The sequence below is a fragment of the Lissotriton helveticus genome, chromosome 1_1 (genome assembly GCF_964261635.1).
Source record: "Lissotriton helveticus chromosome 1_1, aLisHel1.1, whole genome shotgun sequence".
Classification (NCBI taxonomy): Eukaryota; Metazoa; Chordata; class Amphibia; order Caudata; family Salamandridae; genus Lissotriton; species Lissotriton helveticus.
In genome coordinates, this window is record NC_136057.1 from 1,943,990,473 (window position 1) to 1,944,011,603 (window position 21,131).

General features: G+C 40.5%; 1 protein-coding gene across 1 annotated transcript in view; it reads right to left on the reverse strand.

The window, feature by feature from the left end:
- Positions 1–21,131, reverse strand: part of AXDND1 (axonemal dynein light chain domain containing 1) — a 532,992-nt gene that overhangs the window by 374,739 nt on the left and 137,122 nt on the right. The window contains exons 7-8 of the mRNA XM_078643748.1: positions 17,174–17,230; positions 10,652–10,760 (exon numbers count right to left, since the gene is read on the reverse strand). Of these exons, the coding sequence (XP_078499874.1) occupies positions 10,652–10,760; positions 17,174–17,230 (166 nt within the window). The remainder of the gene's footprint in view (positions 1–10,651; positions 10,761–17,173; positions 17,231–21,131) is intronic.

The window sequence follows — 21,131 nt, forward strand, 5'->3', positions numbered from 1 at the left end:
CAGATTATTGAACAGAAATTACCTCAAGCACTTAAAGGTGAGGGAAAAATGGTATTTACAACATCTGCAGCCCAGAATAAAATAAATGTAATTGAAAATGGGATTTTTCAAACCTGCTTTGAGGAAGCAGCAGTGACTAAAAATATAGAGAACATGGGAGAACATATTAACACAGGTCCTGAAAAAGAGAAACAGCTTAGTGTTTTAAATTCAACATGTGAACATGAAGAAATTAACTGTCCCTGCTGTTTAAATAATGAAAATGTGAACCAGTGTCAGGAAAAAGAATTAATTGCCCTGAGTAAGGAAACAGCTGTATGTGCATTAACTACACATAATGGACTGACAGATTTGGCTCAAAAATATAAAAATGATGTTTCAGGAAGTTTTCCATTTCAGAAAAGTTTTAGGGTACACATGGATGATGAAGCAAATGAGAAAATGTGTTCTTCAGGAATGCATTTGCACGTTGCAGAAATAAAATATATTTTCAAATGCAATGGGTTTGAGAAATTAGGAGACAAGTGGGCAAGAAAACATGAGAAGAAAAAGAAACCACCAGACCTAGCAAGGAAACTGGATAAGGAAAAGAAGCCAACAGATATAATTGAGAAAAATAATAAACAGAATGAGGGAGAAGATTTTGCTTACTCATTGAGAGAAAAGGTGGGAGAAGTGCATGTTCATATGCCACAGAATAAAAGTGAACTTGCAGCATTTCTGAAAACAATCCCACAATTGAGAGACAAGATTGTGCTGTGGTACCCACAAGTTGATGGATTTGATGAACTATTGAAAGAGTTGTGCATTAATTTGGAAATGTTCTTTTACATTGACTTGCAGACTAAATTGTGGTTTGAATCTAAAGTTGTGGAAAGGCCAGGTGAAGAGACAATGAAAAGGGTTTGCATGAATGCACCATCATTTTCTGTTGTAATGGATAAAAACATAGCAGTGATTACTTTCCTGAAGGTCAAAGTGCCAGCAGAGGATGTTGATTGGGTACAGATTAAAAGAGCACAGGATGGAAGTAAAGGTGTTTTGGTTTGTGCAAATTCAGGTATGGATGTTGTACTGCTGGAAAATGTGTCCTTTTGCCATCTTTATAACAGATTTGAGCATTGGAAGAAGAACTATAAATGTAAACATGATGCACAAAAACATGGAGAAATGCAGGTGCAAATTATGCCAGTTAAGCAAATGCAAATGTCAGTACAGGTACCAATGGCAGGAATTTGTCAAGCACAAATGGTCCCACAAAATATGGAAAATGCTAAAATTAATTTAAATAAGGTGTCCAGAGCAAATGTGAATTATTTCCAGAGACAAAATGAGAACCCAGTCAAACAGGTTGCTTTGTTTGCAAATGAGAGTTTTAACACTCACAATTCTGAATTTACCAATTCCATTGTGAAGGCAGTGGAAAGTCCAGATTTAGTAGCAGGAGTATTAAAGAAAGAAATTACAAACCCAGTTTTACAAAAATGTGCACCAAAAATAGGCCCATTTGAGGAAAATTGCAAAACTGTTGTCTGTGACTCAGGCCTAGCAGGAAAACAATTATTTTGCAAATTAAGCACCACAGATTACTGTACATCAGATAATGTTCATTTTCAGATTCCTGATGAGGAGGTACATTTTAAAATGGCCCAACAAGAGACAGCTGTAGCATTATTTTCAGAAAAGACAGTTGAAAAATTACCTTCTGCTTTGGAAAAAATAATAAACACCGAAATAAGAGAGTTCACAGAGAAGGATGCCAGATTAATAAAATGTGCAGAACATGTCTTATTAAAATTTGAACCAGATGACATGTATTCAGGAATAACATCAGTTGCAGGAATTTTACCAATAAAAGGATTTTTGATGAAATTGATTGGAAGTTTGTGTAACTTTCTGATCACAGGTTCACAGAAAATAAATGAAAAGAACAGAATAGTGCAGGAGATTAAAAGCATATTTTTTCCATGTTGTCCTGTGGTACCGAATCCAGCCAATATATTTTTTCACATTCCATGTGGTGAAGAATGGCTTATTTTTATTGATTTTTGCCAAGTTCATGTTACAGTGCCATTGCATGAGAATAGTCAGGAGTACTGTCAAAAAGAAGATGAATGTCTGGGACACAAAATTGGAAAGGGAGGTAGAAAGGTGTCACCAGAGAAGGTGGAAATAATTTCCAAGATGAATACACCTCAAATTCAGAAAGAAGTAGGGACATTTTTGTGAATGGTTAGCTGCTGTAGAGAGTGGTTACTAAACCTTTCCCTAGTGGCTAAGCCTTTACTGAGGCTGACACACTCAGGTGTGTCTGATCCGCTTCCATTGGACAACAATTGCACAAAAACATTCCTAGAGTTGAAAGAGAAAAAATGTCGCGCCCCAGCACTAGGAATGAAAGTTTATTTGAAAGAAAATACACTAATTTACAGTGAGAGGGAGGGCTGCGCTCTCTCATTGCCTATTGAAAAAGATGACTGTGTTCAAAGGTCTGTGATGTATTGCCCAATGACCTTTGACCCTAACTTGACAGAAATGTCAGCAAATGAATTGGATTGTGATGAAACTGAATATGAGTGTCTAAATATCATGAAAATATGCATAAAGCCAAATTCAGACTTTAAGGATGAATGTCTGAGTCAGCCCAACAATGTCCATTTTGTAGATGGCCCATGTTTGAAAGGTGACACATTAAAAGCAGCACATGCTGTGCTCCTTATACATTATGTTGTCAAAGCTTCATGGCTTTCAGTAGTTACCCCAGCCCAAAATTCGAAATTGATTGCCCTTATCATAACCTGCAGTATATCTGCTCACATGAGAGTCACTGTTGTCATGGGAGAGAGAAATGCTAATTCAGTTGCACAAATTTGTGTTCTGTTAGCATATACATTCAATGGAATCTTCACAGTTGAATTAAAAGAGGCTCAAGAAAATGTTTTTGAAGTAGCACAACAGGGTTGTATCAGAACTATTTTTGAAAAAAATAACAACTGCAAAGTGACAAATGTGTTATTGCAAAAACTAATGCCCAGGTATAGATTGCCAGTTTCTCTGAAATCAGATCATAATGTGGTCTCAAAGATAATGAGTGCAGAACAACAGAATGGACAAGGAATGGATTGTAGCTATCTGCCAGAAGTGTCAAGTATAATAAAGCAACACAATGGCAGCACTAAGTTACCTTTTGTAAAAGACTGTTTTTCAGCATCACCAAAGTGGCTTGAAAATGCATATGCAAATGCACTTGTGGAAAACACTGATGAGAACACTAGCCATTGCTGTGTAGGTCTGGTTGATGTACAGTTTGCAGTTTCTCACCAGATTGCAGCTGCTACACAAGATCTGCATAATGGATGGTGCAACGGCTTTGATCTGAGAGATGCTGTGGTGAAACATCTGAATCTGATCAAAGTGAAAATAAGAGTGAAAGGCCTTGGTTGAAAAAGTGCAAAAGGATTGATGGTGCTCTGTCAGAGTTTCACAGCACCTAAGTAGTCCAATTTGCATGGAAAGTATGAGCCATACTGATGCCAAGCTGATGACAATGAGCAAAGAAATGCTGAAACTGTCCTGTTGAATTCTTTTTTATTATTTTAGTTACTTGTTTTAAAGAAGACTAACTGTTCCAAGAAGCTATTTACAGATCTCTGCACTAAAACATTTGAGCTTGGCTATATATGATCTGATTACAGACCAAACTTGTGTTTGCCTTAGAAATAGAAGTAACATTTTTATATGCTCAGCTTTTGCAATTTACAAAACAAATATATATATATTGTCACCTGTGAAATTAAATATGTGTGCTGAATTATAAATCATTTTATTATGATTTGAATCATCAGAAGGGTGGATTGATGGAGCAGATTTCATCTGCAGTCAGGCATTGTTTTATTTTCTGTGCTTCAGACAGATTGCATTTAAATTGCCACGTACATTTTGGTGCAAGTTAAAAACATGGCACATGAAAAACATGAAAGTGAGGCCTATTCAGTCTGAAATGCTTTTGCTGAATTAACATGTGTTTTTGCAATGTAGAGAAAAGTGGCTTTTTTAGCTTTGAAGATTAATAGAATATGTTTCTCTCTTTCCCAGCTCATGCCATATAATAAAATTCACTATTTCTGTCTTGAAAGACTTTGACTTGTTGCATATTTTGATAAACCTTTTCAGTTAATAACACCTCTTTTTATAATGTGTGTGAATTAATAATGCACAAACACTACACAGGGGGCTAAATGCTTTTTGCATGAAAAGCTATCTAAAACACTAAAGCATGTTGCTGTGTGCGCTGTATTAAACTATGTGCGCTGTATTAACTATGTGTGCTTTTAAATTTTACACTAAAGCATGAAAATGATATGTTGCACATTTCACATTTATTTTGCATGTTATCATAAATAATAGAAAAGCTGCTTTTCACTAATAGCTTGGCTAGGTAAACATTTATAAGGGGTATTAGTATGAGGGAGGGAAACATAATGGGCTGATGTACATGAAATTAATATTATGTTTGTTTTATTTTTGGGGCCTACACAAAACATGGCTGCCTATGAATCCATCAAGGCTATGGCTTGCAATTTAATGAGAAGGGAGCATGTGCAGACTGTGGCAGCTTTCCTCATGACAAGTGAAGGACATCTTCAACTGTACATTCTTGTGATTCTGCCAATGTACCAGTGTTAGTTAAAAGTGTCCATCTGACTGCGCTGTGGAAGGAAGAGAATTAGAATGAAACATTTTTCTTAGTAAATGTTGCAAATGTTTATAAATGTAGTTATTCATGTATGCTTCTTTTGTTAAAACTGGTAAAGTCAGGATTTTAGAATGAGTCAGGGTATTGAGAACTCATGCCCTCATGACTGACCAATCACGTACAGGTTTTCCTGAAAGATGCTACATCTTTGTGTAGTCTGCCAATAATTAGGGTATAAAATAATGTCCTCTCTGGATGGGGGCTGGCTTTTCTCAGCTCAGCTGGCTTCTATGGGTTAGGTACGAGAAACGTCCTGGGAGATTGCTGAAAGGGAGGTGCGTCCGAGGAGATTCAGGGGGAGGTTTCTTGCTTCCACGTCATATCTTGGCACATCAAGGCCACATTCCTTTGAGGTCTGGTGAAGGGCGGGCTGTCTCCCTCCTTTTTGCTCTTTAGACAGAGAGATGCACAGAGCAGCAACAGATAGAAAGGCTCTTTAGATTTAGATGCTAAACTTTAAGTTTATGTTTTGACTAATTAATTAGGTCTAAAAAGATTTATTTGTTTTATGCATTTATTTCTCTTAATGGGAGATTTTTGCCAACTATTTAATTATTGATTAGCTTTGCAAGACTATTTTTCTTAGAAACTCTTTAAGAATTTTGACTGATATTTTGCGCCACATTTTCATAACTACATGTAATGCTTATATGCAGACTGTAATGTGTTCTGTATTATTGATATTTTTCCTGTTTTCCAAATTATGTAACCTGATTGATATTTTACTAATGAATAAAGGGTCAGAGAAAAATTAACTTTTGACTAGAAAATAAAACCCTTTAAAATACTCAACAACTCTCTTTATTGGCTTGAATAATAAATTGCATTTTTGACTGTTCAGGTTTATTTAAGTCTCCTGAAGGTAATACATGGTGTAAAGGGCCCAACACCTTTTGAGCGGTAAATTAGAGGTAGCATGAGGGTTTTACATTGAGAAATTACCAGAAGAAATTACCGCTCCATCACAGGCTCCTGGAGAAAAACTTGCCCCCCATAGATTTAATTGGGTCGATCAGTTTGCGTAATTCCCGGCGTCTGTCCATAGTGGCTTTACTAAGATCTGAGCGAACAAACAGCGACAAATTCTCTATAGTTAAAGGGGCATTAGGTCGTGCTTTCTGCCAAACAGCCTGTCTGTATAGAAAATTACCCAAAAAAATAAGAAAGGGACGTGGGAATTTACTCTCTTTGTTCTTTTGGATTAAGGGTAGGCGGTGTGCCCGCTGGATTTGAGAGTCCCAGTCCCAGTCGGCTAAGTCTGGAAAGGCTTTTTGTAGTAAACCAACAAGAAAGGCCCTAGGGTCTGAGCCTTCTGATCCTTCCGGTACCCCAAAAAGTCTCAGATTAGATCTTCTCTGCCGATTTTCCAAATCTTCAACTTTCAGTTGAAGGGTCGTTATCTGAGTGTCATGTTGGTTCACTACTATATTCATACGAGACGCTACTTCTTCTACGCCTACTACTCGGTGCTGCAGTTCTTCGATATCCTGCGAGACCCCGCTAAAGTTAGAGGTCAGTTCTAATAGAGAGGTCTGCAGTTTGTTATTATCCTCCCACAGTTGTAAATAATGTTCTTGTGCTTCTGTACGTTGATTGGTTAATATTTGGAGTATGGTATCCAATTGGGAGGAGTTCGGTTCTTGTTTGCCTTCTTCTTCTGGATCTCGAGGTGGGATACTTTTGTCAGTCACAGAAGAGACTGTGGTTGCCAAGGTTAGAGCGATAGGCGAAGTTAAAGTATTGTTGTTAGCAATCATATAATTGGTGTCATTTCCTCCTTTTCCTCCTTTTCCATCTATGGCTAATGTCTTTGAGTAGGTAGACACCGGTAAGCCACAATTTGGTGGATTTATTAATTCGGATTGTAACAAAGACAGAGGCGTCGTGTCTTGCTCGGGTGCTGCATTTGATGCTGCATTAAGGAATTCACATGAGGCGCTGTTCTCCGGGGAAGCGGGGCAGTCTAGAGGTGGGGTCAGGACTTGTCCCGGATAGCCTTAGTGTCATGCTCTTTACGAGCCCCTTCACCTCTATCCATTTCCTAAGAGGACTTTTATCAATAAGGATTTTCTTAGTGGCCGAGATATTATTTGTGATCAGCCGATTTAGAGTGGTATTCATTTTTCCCCCTCTTTTAGTCTTGGGCTTGATTTTAGGTTTGCGCCTTCTGGTCGCCAGAGATCTCGTTGAGGTTTCAGACGGATCAGCTGTCTCTTCTTCCGTCTCTGCTTCATATTCGTCCTGGGTGCCCAGGTCTCCGTTATCCTCTTCCAGCTCCTCAGAAGCATGGCAAGCCTCTTTATTTGATAATCCAGTACCGCTAGTTACTACGTCCTCACTGAGAACCGTGTTGCTTGTTTCTTCGTTTGCCATTACCATTTCTTTTGTATGCCCCGATACACTGACAGTTACCAAATCATTTGGGTCTCCACTAGCAACTAAGTTTAAATCGCCATCATTCGTCAAACTCTCTTCAGTTATAATTACTACTTCTGTAGATAATGACAGGTTAGAAACTTTGTTATCAGGTCGAGACTTTGCTGCAAATCCTGTGGGTTCAACTGTGCCTGCTACAGATACGGTAATTAAACTTGTTGGGAGAGTTAAACAGTCAGCTTCATCACCACCCTCACATCCAGTCAGAGATCCCGTTAGATCCCCTGGTTTAACTTTTAGCTTAACAGTGTTTTTAGCAGTTTTTTTGGATGAGGTACTAGAGGTACTAGAAACAGTCAATATTGGGGGGCGTAATAGTGGCGTACCGGCTGCTGCTGCAGTTTCAGTGTCCTTATGTGCACCCTTGACTCCAGGCGTCGCCGCTGCAGAGGAATTGTTTTTAATACCGTCCACCGCCCCCGAAGACTCCGAAGCCGAAGAAATCAAAGTGTCAGGAGGCACCGCTTCTGTTTCCGTGGCTCCTATCGAGGAAGGGGGGGGGGGCGCCGAAGCTGTCACAATCGCCGTAGTCGTCGCGCCCGTAGTGGGAAGGGAGGTAGCAGCAGCGGCGGTAGTTTTAGCATTTCGGGTGGTTCGAGGCGGCTTCTTCGGTGACATTTTGTGTGTCCACCGTGCACGGGCTGCGGGCCGAAGACCAATCCAACCAAACTCCGAGCTAGTGAGCAGGCTACGGATCACTTGCCCAATCAAGTGCCTAACAGTCCGTGAAAAATCTAGAAGCCAGAGCATCAGTAAGCGCCGATATGACTCAGTTTAAATGTTTCTTTTATTCCTCCTTATTCTTGCGGTTTTCAGGGGGTTATGGGGAAATCGCCGACATCAGTGCATTTTTCCGATCTCACTTCAGAGGGGATGAGGAGCTCCAGGTTAGCTGCTGCTCATCCGCGTCCTCACTCCGCCATCTTGGATCGCCGCCGAATAGTTCCTGAAATATTACATCGTCACTGCAACACATCTGCCATTTTAGAAAATGTCGCCCAAAAACATTCAGCCCGAATCAGCAATGTCTACCCAAGGTAAATTATGATCCAAAAACACAAATCAAAAATGAAAATCTCTGGACAACAATTTTTGTACGGAGGTATATCTGGAGGCCAGGATTAAAAGTCTCAATACTGAACTACACGGTAAGAAGTTCAACAACTCAGGGTTGAACACATTTTCAAAGGTTAGCGCCTGTGAATCAGAAACATAGTAGTAAAGATCCTTTATGATCGATGCCTCGAATTAAAGCAGAAAGTTATAAATACTTTTGACTTACTAAGAGATCTTGGTCTGATACCTCTCAAAGAGCTTTGGGGGCAGACAGTGCAAGACACTGAACTGCCAGCATCATGATTCAGGCCACAACAGTTATGGCTGGTAGCAAGAGGATCCTTGCTGCTGAACACCTTTAATCCTGAAAAATAAGTTCTAAAGTAAACTTTTTAGACAATGTTTAAGGTGTCATGCACTTTAACACACCTTGAACTTCATCAAAACAAATAAACCACGATGCAGAAGGTGAGGCACGTGAGAAAAACAAATTGTCAGAAAATGTTTTAAACCCAAAATCCTAACACAAACATTCCCTAGGCTAAAGGAAGGAAAATACATTCTGCAACATTATTTGTTGTCATTTCTGAGGTACCTTTTGAATGTTGGGAAATTGAAGAATAGGGCTGTTGTGGACCATTGTGGGCATTACTTGATGGTACGTTCCACTGACAGAATGTTGCAGTGTTAGACAATTTGACTATGGGTCATTGAAACCCCATTAATGTCTGCCAAGAGTCAGCGCAACTGTATGGTAGGGGGAAGGACATTTGTTTTGTTTCAACAAAGTTACTTAATGTACAAGATATATTCTGGGAAGAGAACAAGATTAAAATTATTAAGTCCTTCTCAACCTCAACAATGTTTAACAGTGAATGCCTGGATTTGATATTAGTTGCTCAATGCATACACAAAACGTTTGATCTTCCGTGACATTAGAGTGGAGCTATGAAGACTACAGAGGATGCAGCACCATGATTAGGCAAAATCCTCTTAATGAAATAGCTTTGCTCTGAGGCTCAACTGTCAGCATGGCGCAGACTTATCACTCTTGACAAATCAACTATGGACTCCCCCTGGCTCAGCTGCAAAGTGTGAAATTGCTGCAGATAAAATTGCAAGCGACAGTCAGGACTTGTCAGAATTTATAGTCAAGAACTGAAATGAGGCATACAAGGTAGAAGGCATTCAGTGGGGACATGACTATGTCCATGGAGGTAGAGCACAGAGTGAGGAAGGCAGGGATTCTCACCCAGTTATCAGAATCAAACCAACCCCAGAGGTTATAAAGCCTTACTTAGATGGATACACCACTATTTATTGAAGAGAATCTCAAACCACATTGTCATTGCAGATGAGTGGCAACCATGGGATTCTAATCCAAATACAACTAGTGTAACCATATCGAATTAAAGAGGTTTGAGTGAAGTGGAGAGGTGGATTATGATTCTATATTATTCATATATCATGGAATGTTACTAAAGGGTCACACAGGTGGGGGAGATTTAGGGTTTTGGGACATAGATTATTAAATGAATGGAAGAAAAGAGACGCTTCAAAGGATTGAAGAACAAAGTGACAGGGGAGGGGAGAAGGTTGTTCCAAAGCCATTAAGGGACAATTGGAAGGATGTCAGTACACAGAAGTGACACTGTAAACATTAAATGATGGAAGAATATAGAGCGTCCATAGATATAAGGGGTAATGGGACAGCCATCTATGGAACGGAAGAGACATGTAATCCTTGTGTGTGAGGAAGAAGAGGACTCCAAAGACTGCAGGATGATTCAGACAAATGAAACTGTAATTGCTGACAAGGGATTTGGAAAAGCAGGAGGTGTCTATCACGATAGGAATCTTGGATTTAATTGACCATCACAGTATCTTCAGGAAGTGTGCCTGTGAGGCAAAAATATAGTGGAACAGTTTTGAAAGATGGATTACAAAATTTTACATTCAATATATACATGCATGTTGAGACTGAGCCTGTGTGAAAACAGACTTTGCTCTAGATTCGATAGGAGTACATGGCTATTTGGCACAAATTAGAATTCCTAAATGTACATTCTTCAAGGAGGAGACTGACAGAGTCTCCCAGGTTTAACCCCATTTCCCAAATAATGCAGTACTTACTCAGCTCCAGCCCTACTTTAGAGGGGGGAAATAAATACCCGTGCCAAAATAGTCTGTGTCCAGTGACCCCATACTGTTTGAGCTGCAGGTGCTCTGAAACCAAATCCTTGGCCCAATATACCCTCAGGCAAGCCTTCGAAGGCACATGGCATCTCCAACAAACACAGAAATCAAGAGTTGGCACACATTCTGATGGAGAAAAATACAGAAAAGAATCTTAGTGTGCCTGAGCACAGTCCTCCTGCTCCTTCTGTGCTAGTGTTACCATACCTGGGTGGGTCCACCTTCACCTAAGTCCTCTGCATCCACTCCAGCCTTCTCCAGCATGGTGTCCATAACTTTCATCAGCTGCAAGACCTCAGCACGACTGTTTGGCTTCCTAGGAGGGAAATAAGAAGTTACAGACTAGCACCTTTTAAAAACAGGTGGAAAGAGATAGCATCTCATGCAAGATTAGTAGGTCCTGTGAGGGGTTTAACACTATAGAGCATGCGTTAAATCACATGACGAAAATATTACATCCAGTAAATCATCTTAACTACTACTTCACAGGGTTAGGTCAGGTTAGGTATCAGATGTGGAAGAAAGAATAGTAACTATACACCTACCTTGATGATGTCGTGGTAAGCTCTGAATTAGATATGACATTATTATAAGTACATATTATCAGCCTCGATATAGTGCCAAATAATGCAATACAACACTGTGAAAAGAAGAAACTGACACCAGCGAGACGGGGTGGCGCCTATATATGCACCGCGCACATCACTCTGGGCGCGGACGATGCCACCGAACCCACGCAGAGCCTAACGATCCCACCTACTGGTTTGCAATGGAATTGTTCCGCATTAAGCATTAGAAGTTGTGCATGATAACTGTACTCGTCTATCATTATGATGGTGCTATCTTCAAAAACAGATGCCAATCAGAGATTGGGTTCGGAATCTAAACTCCCTACTCCTCAAGGCAGGCACACCTCACAGAGAGAAGTGATTGCATTGAAACAGAGGCAGGACTGCTGATTATTCAGACTGTGGACAGGACACCATTATAGAGGATATAACTACAGCTCCTTACACCGTTGGGCATGGAGACTGATCTCCAATCTTCTAGAGCAGGTCTGGGTACATTCAAAGACAGTGGAGCTGCTTACCATGAATCTTAGGGATTCCTGATCATGCATTTTCTACAAGCAATTAGCCTCCCCATTATGAGTTTCTGAGGGTACCATATCCGAAGATGAAGAGGATGAGGGATGGTGGCCTGGGGGGGTTGGGGCGGGGGATGGGTCGAGGGGAGGATGAAGGATTTTCAGAAGATTTTAGTGTGCCATTTCTATTCACCTAGTAAGTCCTAATTTCTCAGAGAAACCTTAAGGTTCCATTTATAGTTACTGGTACCCGTTTATCAATAACTCTCTGGCTCAGTTAAAGGGGACAAATCTGGGGCACACGTAGTGAGGCCCTAAATATTCAGTCTAAATGTTATAGACACTGTACTATAACAGCTAAATGCCACTAATTTAACTCACAAGTTAATATAGACAGGCAATCTGTTTGGAACTATTTAGCATCCTATGCAAGTCAACTGAAGTTTGCCAGGTTTTTGAGGAGTCAGGAAGACATTGTCTCTTTCTAGGGGATACAGAACCACCTTGTGGACAAAATGTTGCCAATTTGAGAGATGTCTGAATCACCGGAGACATACTGCAAGAGTAGACTCTATTCAAAATCCCTAACACATGCACTTCTTCGTTCTCCCGGGGATTCCAATTTTTTCACGTGGTGAGCTTGCTGGAGATTCACATGATTTCTGAGTAGATGAATGTCACAACATGCTTGCATAAACCCTGCGTGTCATATCGGATATAGGATTTACTTCCATTTCTGGCTTCACTAATCACTGATTTTATCAGTTGTTCAGCTTTATATGGAGAGACCAGACCTATTTAAAACAAACCTGGATTACCCTCTTGTAAGAAAACTCCTCTTTTTCAATGCTAACCCCCATTATTTATGTCAGATCTTGTTGGTTTTGAAACTCTCTGCACTGGGACCATACTAATCAGCCCCCTGCATGGGCTCTGATCCCTAAAACTAGGCAAATTGGCTAGCAACCCTAATTGGCACATTACCTATAAATCCTAGAATATAGTACTATATAGGCATGTAAGGTAAATGTCATGGGCTGCAGCACCTATTGTGCCACTACTAAGCATGTCTTCAGGTCTGCCCCTGCAGCCTTAGTGTGACATTTTAAACATGGCAAAAAAAAACTTTTGCCAGGTCTAAACCTTACTTTTGAATTCTTGCGAGTCATCCCCAGGGCACGATGCATGGTATTTAAGAAGTGGAACATGTGTGGTTTTCACTGTGGCAAGGCTAGATCTCCCATACAAAAGCACTGGGTTACATTATAACACCCTACAATACATAACTTCAGTTTGGGATTAGCTAGCACCATGATTCAAGGACTCAAATTAATAGTAAGTTAAAATCCATGTAAAAGGTGTTTTCAATGGGACTTTAAGGGGTGTGAAATGATCCACACAGCTATGATATTTCGTGTTTTGGAACAAAGAACCTAAATGAATCAGAATAGCCCCTTGGGGCAAAAAAATCCAATTCAATTCACAACTTTATTACTAGTTTTGAAATGTTCACTTTTTTAAAGGTGGCATATTTCTGCCTAAGCTAAATGTGACTTTCTGCCAGTGTTCAGAGCCAAATGACTGTTGATGGCTCTCCTCTGGTGAGATATATATTGCTCCCAGACAGTGGACAAAATGCTTGGGTGTGGGAAATGCATTTTCCCTGACAGTATGGCCATCTGGGCTGTACCCTGGAAATTAATTATACTTCAAAGTGTGCTACCCTGTCACAAGCAGATGTAACTCACACCTAGACCTGCCCTTTCATTGTCCTGTTAGCCAACCAGACACCAATCCTTGCCGGAGAGGGGCTGTCCCCAGACCAGTTTTGAGTGACCACAAGTGAGGTTTTGCTAAATATACTAGTCTCACCTCTGGGTGGGCACAGGATTTCTGCATAAGGAAAGAAAGTTTCTGCCATGTTGGTTTTAAGTACATGGGGCCACTGCCGGATAGTTTAAAGTAAAACACAGAGGAAGTGCTATAAAAGGAGCACCCCTGGGATCTGTTATCTCAATAGTTAGGGACCTGTGGAAGACAGATGAAGGACTGCACCTGCTGTTGAACCCGTGGAGGTAAACCCCAACCTGTTACCACTAGGGTCCTTCCAGCCAGAACCCTAGTGGTAACTCCATGGGTCAGTTGGCTGACCTTCTGTGTGAACTACAGGCATGCAGTTCCAGGGGTCTTTATTGCTTCCCAGCTGGCCATATCCAACTTGTGCTTCACCGGATCTGACATACAGCCACACAGTTCTGCACAGAAGGCTTCATCAGATTTGACGCTGAGCGATGCAGAGCTGTGCAGCTTCCACCTGAAAGAGTTAAGGCATCCAACACAAAGTGACACAGAGCCTCGCAGAGCCGAGCTGCTTAGTTTCCGACTGAAAGCTTCAACAGATGCAATGTAGAGCAACGTAGAGCACCGCACAGCTGAGCCACGCAGCTCCCACAGAGCTGCACAGCGCAGTCATCGTATCAAAGTCAGAAGGTAAAACTTCCCCTGAGCCAAACCAAGTCCTGTATCCGGCTCGTACTCCATCACGGTCAGCCTAACCCTGTGACTGTGTCCTGGTCCTGGCAGACCAGGTACCCGCAGTTGGTGCTTCGCAGCTCTTGGTGCCATTTTAGTTTTAAAAAATAATTTTTAAATCATATTTACGGTTTCCTACATAAAAGTTTGTTGTTTTGGTGCCTGTTTGTTTATTGAAATGTTTTCGCCACTCACCTTTCCACATACATCACATCCTTCTCCTCTCTTTCTCCTTTCTCTCTCCTATTATCTCTTTTTCTGATATCCTTTTTTCCACGAGAAGTAAAGCCCCCTCCTGACCACTGGAATAATGCAGGCAATGATTTGAAATACCTTAATCTGTTCACTTGATTTCTCTCACTGACCTACACTTAACTAATCGTTATAACTTCTGAAATGTATAAGTACTTACTCTTTTATGATGGACTCAAAGATGATAAATGGAACTTTTACTGTAATGTATTTACTTCTCGTCTTTTCTATCAAAAAAATGATTGAATTTTTGTTTATTGAAATGTGTAATAAAATGTTTTTTTAAATGTTCACTATATTTATAAATTGGAGTGTGATTATTTTTATTGTGTTGTATTTTCTACTTTGTGTCTGTTTTGGTCCTGATAAATGCTTTAAACATTCTTTCCTAAGCTAAGCCTGTCTGCTCTGTGCTACAGCTACCACGAGTTGAGCTCAGGTTTAAATTATTGAGTCCTAACTGGACCCAGTACAGAATTGTGACAATATTATTTGATGAGGACTTACAACCACTCCAACTAATAATTCACGTTCTCGCACCTCAGCAAAAAAAAGAATTTACTTTCTCATGTCCTGCTAATTATATACCAATTTCCGGGACCTCTTGTCTTATCAAGAAGTTTGAAAAAGTTGAACTCAAACAATATCAGTCCAATATGCTGAACTCAAATTCAGATTTGAGCCAGACAGATACACTGAAATATACTTTCTGGATGTTCAGACAGATATTGCTGGAGATGGTGGACAGGAGGTCAATGGCTTGTCTGGTGCTGATATACCTCTCCCTATGCCTTGGATACTATTGAACACGAGTTCCTCCTGAACTAGTACCAGCAGGCTATTGTGATTTCTGCCACTTCCATTACAACACAAGGTATGAGGTATTGTGTTCAGTGATGTAATGCAAAATGATAGGGTCCCAAAGCAGGATGTAATGAGTCCCCCTGAGATTTCCATATCTCACAGATATGCATTGGCCGTGGGCTGAATGGGGGCACCCTAAAGGGTTGGGGGAGGCTTGTGTTACACCCCTGATCGTGCTAGATAGAACATTCAAGGATGTGAACGATAGAGCGAGTGCACTGACGCCTGTGTTATGGGACGGAAAACCCCAGGGCTCTACCTTGTCCTGCGTATTTGGTGATGTGTATATAAAACCTCTGCCCCATTCGTTGGATGCACAGGGGTAGAGTTTCACATCTATGCAGATTAAATACAACAGGTGCTTCCCTCAGCGATGACCATAATGATCATGGCGCCCACTTGACCTATCTTCTGGGTGAAATCCAAAACTGGATGCAGATGCTTGGCGTGCCAAAAGCATAGCAAAATGGAAACACTACTAGTTACATCTAGGGCTTCAGTAACCAACATGGTGTGTCGCGGGTAAGGTCTGGAAAGCAAACAATGAAGCTACCAGACAATGTGCAGGTCAAACCCCTAGGGGTTGTGTTCGACAGGCTGCTCTCCATGGAATAACAGGCAAATGATGTATTCAAAAACTGTGACTTTTATGTTCATTTTCTAGCTAAACTGAGATCCCACAAAATTAAAAAAATCAACTATAGCTTAAATTATTGTGGGGTCATATCTAGATTAGTTTTGCTCAATCTTCGCTTCAGCATCCCATGGCTGTGTTCAGAAAATATAAAGCTCTGCTGCTGGCGAAGTCAATGGACTGAGTCATTGGGAGCATATAGCCAGTCCTGGAAGAAGTTGTTAGGAGCATGTCAGCCCAACCATTTATAGGTTGTTTTTGATTAGGAGCCGTGCAAGGTTTTATGCTCAAGTGGTGATGTATAAAGTCATAAACCAGGAGGCGCTGGGACACTGGAGTATAAGACTAAACACTTGTGTACCAGGCCAACTCCTGATATTGCAAGTTAAAGAGTGGCTCATGTGTTTCAGGTTTAGTTGTAAAACATTGGGGGAAAGCTTATTTAAGCAACAAGCAATCAATGGTGGTATAATCTGCCATCTGCATTAGGTGAGAGAATTTTTGGGAGAGTTTTTTTTCCAAATATTTAGACTGTCCTTTCTAAAAGTCAGGCATTCCTCTACAGTAGGTTTCTAGATCCGATGTGCTGGCACCTGGATATTCCAGGGTCTATGGTGCCTTACAATTACTTTCATTTGACTCCATGAATACCTGCATTGCCATCTTTTTTATGACTGTCGCAAAATAGATACAAGGATGAATGATCTGCTCTATCAAGACATGGACAATCGATCTGCTCTATCAATCTCTGAACAACGGACATGCTTTACAGTTATCTTGACAGCGGAACTACTTTATTGATACCTGGGTAATGGCACTACTTTATCAATACCTGAGCAATGGGTGTGCTTTACCAATATATGGGCAAACAATTAATGGGAAATTAATTTGCTACATCAGTACCTGGGCCATGGATCTCATTTAACAATAACTGGACAATAAATGAGCTTTATTAATAGCTGGGCAATGGAATTACGAACCGTATCAGTGCAATGGGCCTTCTTTACCAATACAAGGGGAATGGATCTGTTCCATCAACTAGGCAATAGATCTGCTTTACTGATAAATGGGCAATAGATCTGCTCTAATTATTCCTGGGCAATGGATCTGCTTTATAGGCTGAATTCTAACTGAGGTAATATGAAAGAACACCAGTTAAAGGATGCAAACAATTGATTACTATAGATGATCAAACTGCCAAGTCTGACAGCTACTACCCCTTTTCTTCAACCAGGATGTGCTTTATGGATTCCTGGACATCAACAACGTCCTCAAATATCTTCGACAAAGACGTGCATTTCTACACATTTAAGATCATTAAAACTAGTCCACTATACAAGGCTGTCCCGGTATTACTCACATGGAGGGGAAAATCATCAGCCTCTTCTCCGGGTCCTCGAGGAGCGTTGTGTACTTACTGCAGTGGAAAAACAGGCATCTTAGATAATATGAAACATTTAGAATGGACTGAGGGATGGGGGACAAATTCATTGTAAAATGATTGTGAAATCAACATGTAGGATACAAATGTAGGACTCTGTTGCATGATGGTGCAGTGTGAATACAACACCATGTATAAAGATTCAACATAGATATAGGAGAATCAACTTCAAATGGAAGAAGTCATGAATGTCAGATTCACAAGCAAAACGCCATGTGTGAAATGCATTCATAAACTGCACTTTTGAGTACGTTTACAATTTTGAGTATGTTTACTAATTTTCGGTTCTCACAACCTGAACCTTTGTAGTAACTTACACTTTTGTAGTAACTTATTTTTTTTTTTTTTGTGAGTCCAGCAATTCAGATGGCCACCCACTAGTACTGCAACATTCTGCCACAGAAAATAATGGCAGTAGGGACTTAAAATACAACACCGTAGGAAATAATATTAAAAATTAAATTATTTAAATTAGTTAAATATATAAATACATATAAACTAATGCTAAAAATATATACAAAACATATGCAAACTACTTAATCAAAATATTTGATAATCTGTTGAATGTAAAGAACAATGTAACAATACATCGTATGTTACATTATTTTATTAAATTGAACAATACATTGAAGTTACAGCATGTTTTTTTGCATTTATGTGCCTTCGTACCAGCATCCTTTTGTTGGTGATAACTTGTAAGGGTACCTCTCTGCTTTACTGTAGTATGGCCCTATTATCTAAATCAGTAAAATGACCAATATGTGTGGAAACCCTGTCAACAAACAGTTCAAAATTTACAATGGGGAGGAGGAGCTTCGAACGCGTCCAAAATGGCCGCGTGAGCTTAGGGCTCCCGAGACCCTCGCTACCCCCCGGGTCTATCCTGTAACTTATCCTGCGGTTGGAACGTGAATTGTGGCGGCGGAAGAGGAGCTATTGTGTTTTTATCCAGGAGCCTATACCGATATTCCTATTTTATGCCCTTGTCCGGTTATAATCAATAATATCCATACAACGGCATAATAATCATATCCATATTCAGTCGTAGCACATGTGGTCACATTAAGCAAGGCTACTTCCCCGGCCCCCTAGAAAGCACAACGAGTTCTCTAAACAATCCAAACCTCCAGCAACCTGGGAAATCCCCCTTGCTTTTGTTTTTATTTCATCCTAGAACTCCTGTAAAGCACTGTAAGAACGGTCAGTTCTTAGTGACATCTTTATTGACGTCTTATGTCCAACCTTACGTCAAACCCGGCACCTTTCAGGTATAAATATACCAACGTTGCCTTAAGCAAACACACGGTGGTGGTTTTGGAGCAGAGCAGCTATCTACTTGCCCGAGAGCCCAGCTGATGCGAGAGCCCACGGACGCTGCCCCTCCTCTTTGACGCACTGAGAGAGACGCTGTCTTTTCTCCTGCCGAGAAATCCAGCTCCGGTGTTTCCAGACACCTTCGCGGGTTACTGGGATATCGAGTCCTGAGAGAGAGATACCAGACCTCCTGCTTTCTATTACCCAGGTACGGAGCTGACTAAAACCTTAGAAGAGAATTCTTGAGTCAGATTCTTGGCAAAACAAAACTTAACTTAAACTGCTACTTACTTATTCCTTCCCACGTATTAGGCTTAGGTCAGGTACACCGGGGTAGGCGTATTTAGAAGCACCAGTTGAGTACGTTAGTCAATGTATATAAGTATGTATATATTTTATCTATTTTAAAGTATCTTATGGCTAAGAAACCATATCAATGCTTTTACAGTATTATTTCTTAATCCTCCTTTTACTGTACGCACTTTACTTTACTATGAGTATTGCAATTGTGGCAATTCATTTCTCTTGTATGAGGAAGAAGACTGCTCAATAAATAACACCTTTTATTGAAAACGCCCGTCTCTCTTTTCTCTGCACTCTGGTGAAACTAAGTATGCACACTTGACTGAGTGAAATAGCTGTCTATTGTTTTCACACAACTCTAGAGATACAATCTTATTCTGAGGGAGCAAAGTTGTCATGTTATATGGTTGTCAGAAGCTAACCCCTTCTTGTCTATCCAGGGAGGTTAAACTCCTCCTCGTTTATTCGAGAAAGTTTCTAGTGACCTCTGAGCTAGCTGGCAAAAACTTAAGTCTAATATAGTCAGTAGAGACCTAGTCGACCTCAGTCCTACGTCTACACTGCTGAATATATTATTCCAATGCGCAGAGCCTATTGTGAATATAGGAACTACACTACATGGCGCCCAACGTTTGGTAAGGCGATAAATCTAACGGAAGACGTTAGAGTAACTCAGTCGTGCTTTTTCACACAGAACCCTTTTCCCGTAAATACTCCAAAAGACGTCTGGAGTGGGTAAAAGGTTAAAATCCGCCGGAACTTAGTAGAAAGAGTTTTCTATGTATAGTTTTTTGGTTTAGTCAACGTTGAAGGATACAGTGTTCCAAAATATTGTGCACCTAATCTTTGTTTCCTTGAAACTTGATCTGCAACAAAAACCTTTCTGTCAGTAAAAATGACGGAAAGTGAAGATGAAAGGGAGGCAGCTAGAATAGCAGCGCGACTCCTAGAGGAGGACAAGTCTCCTACAGAATGACCCGAGTGTTATACTCATTCCGGTCAACATAAGGAAAACTATAACTCTTAAACTTATAGAAAATGGACTAACACCGAGAGGTGGAATAGTCGTATTCGTAATTCAGGCCCATGAATATCGGCAGACAGAGGTATTCTATTCATGGATAAACTTTCCAGCAGCAAAAGCTGTCACACACGACTTCCACTATTACAAAATAGAGGAACCTCCGGATGAGTACACCCCTTTCGAGGAGGTGGAAATCCCACTAAAATACCAAGAGCACCTGCTCTGGTTTAAAGGCGCCCTAAAACATAATAATCACATCACCAGGCTCGGTCCACTTGGTAGACCAGGAGCAACGTGGCCGGTACTAGCCAGCTACACACCACATCCAGACATAGAAAAAATGTCAGTACCAGAACTTTTAGCCCAGCTAAAACAACTGATTAGAATACATAGACAACTAATCCAATATGTAATGCGGACTACAACATTCCAACCAGCAATTAACATTCCACAGCTGACCCCTCATCAGGGGAACACAAATAAAATAACACCACAGAACATACAATCATGTCTTGGTAAAACTCCCGCAAAACGGGAACAAATTCTATTCTGGTTAGCACAAAAAATCACTCAAATAGAGGCAGTATTTCCGGATACTACCCCTACTGAGAAACACAGAATTCTGACTATCTGTCTTCCAATGGGGATCACACCACATGTGGAGGACTATGACACTTGGGGCACAGTCTTTGCTTCTATTTACACAAAAACACATGGTGTTCCGTCCATGGCGGTAATACCAGATGTGCTAAGACAGATTCAAAATGAATAAGGTCCAGAACCTGCTTTAACTCTGGGTATGCAACTACTGATAAGACTTCAAGCAGGTCTCGGCTGTATTATTAGCCAACATAAAAGGAGAAGCAGCATCTGTGGCGATGCGCCAGAAATTGAAAGAAACAGATATAGCAGACCAACCAATTGAACTTGCCAGAATCATAGAAAAGTCCTATGAAGAACTAGGAAGAGATAGTTTGGGTGGGAAACCAGTAAAACCCCAACTAATGGAAAATCCTGAAAAAATATTTATTAAAAATAATATAAACACTCCAAAAAAGAGCTGGGATGGAAATAAACAATCCACTCCCAAAGAAAAAAGATTCCAGTCCAGAGGAAGGTCTCCTCGGCGGAGAGAAATATCTCCGGACCAAGGACACAAGTCTCCCCAGAGGGAGCCCTCTGAGAAAAGATACAACCTTAGAAACAGGGATAATTTGAAAAAACCTGATAGATATC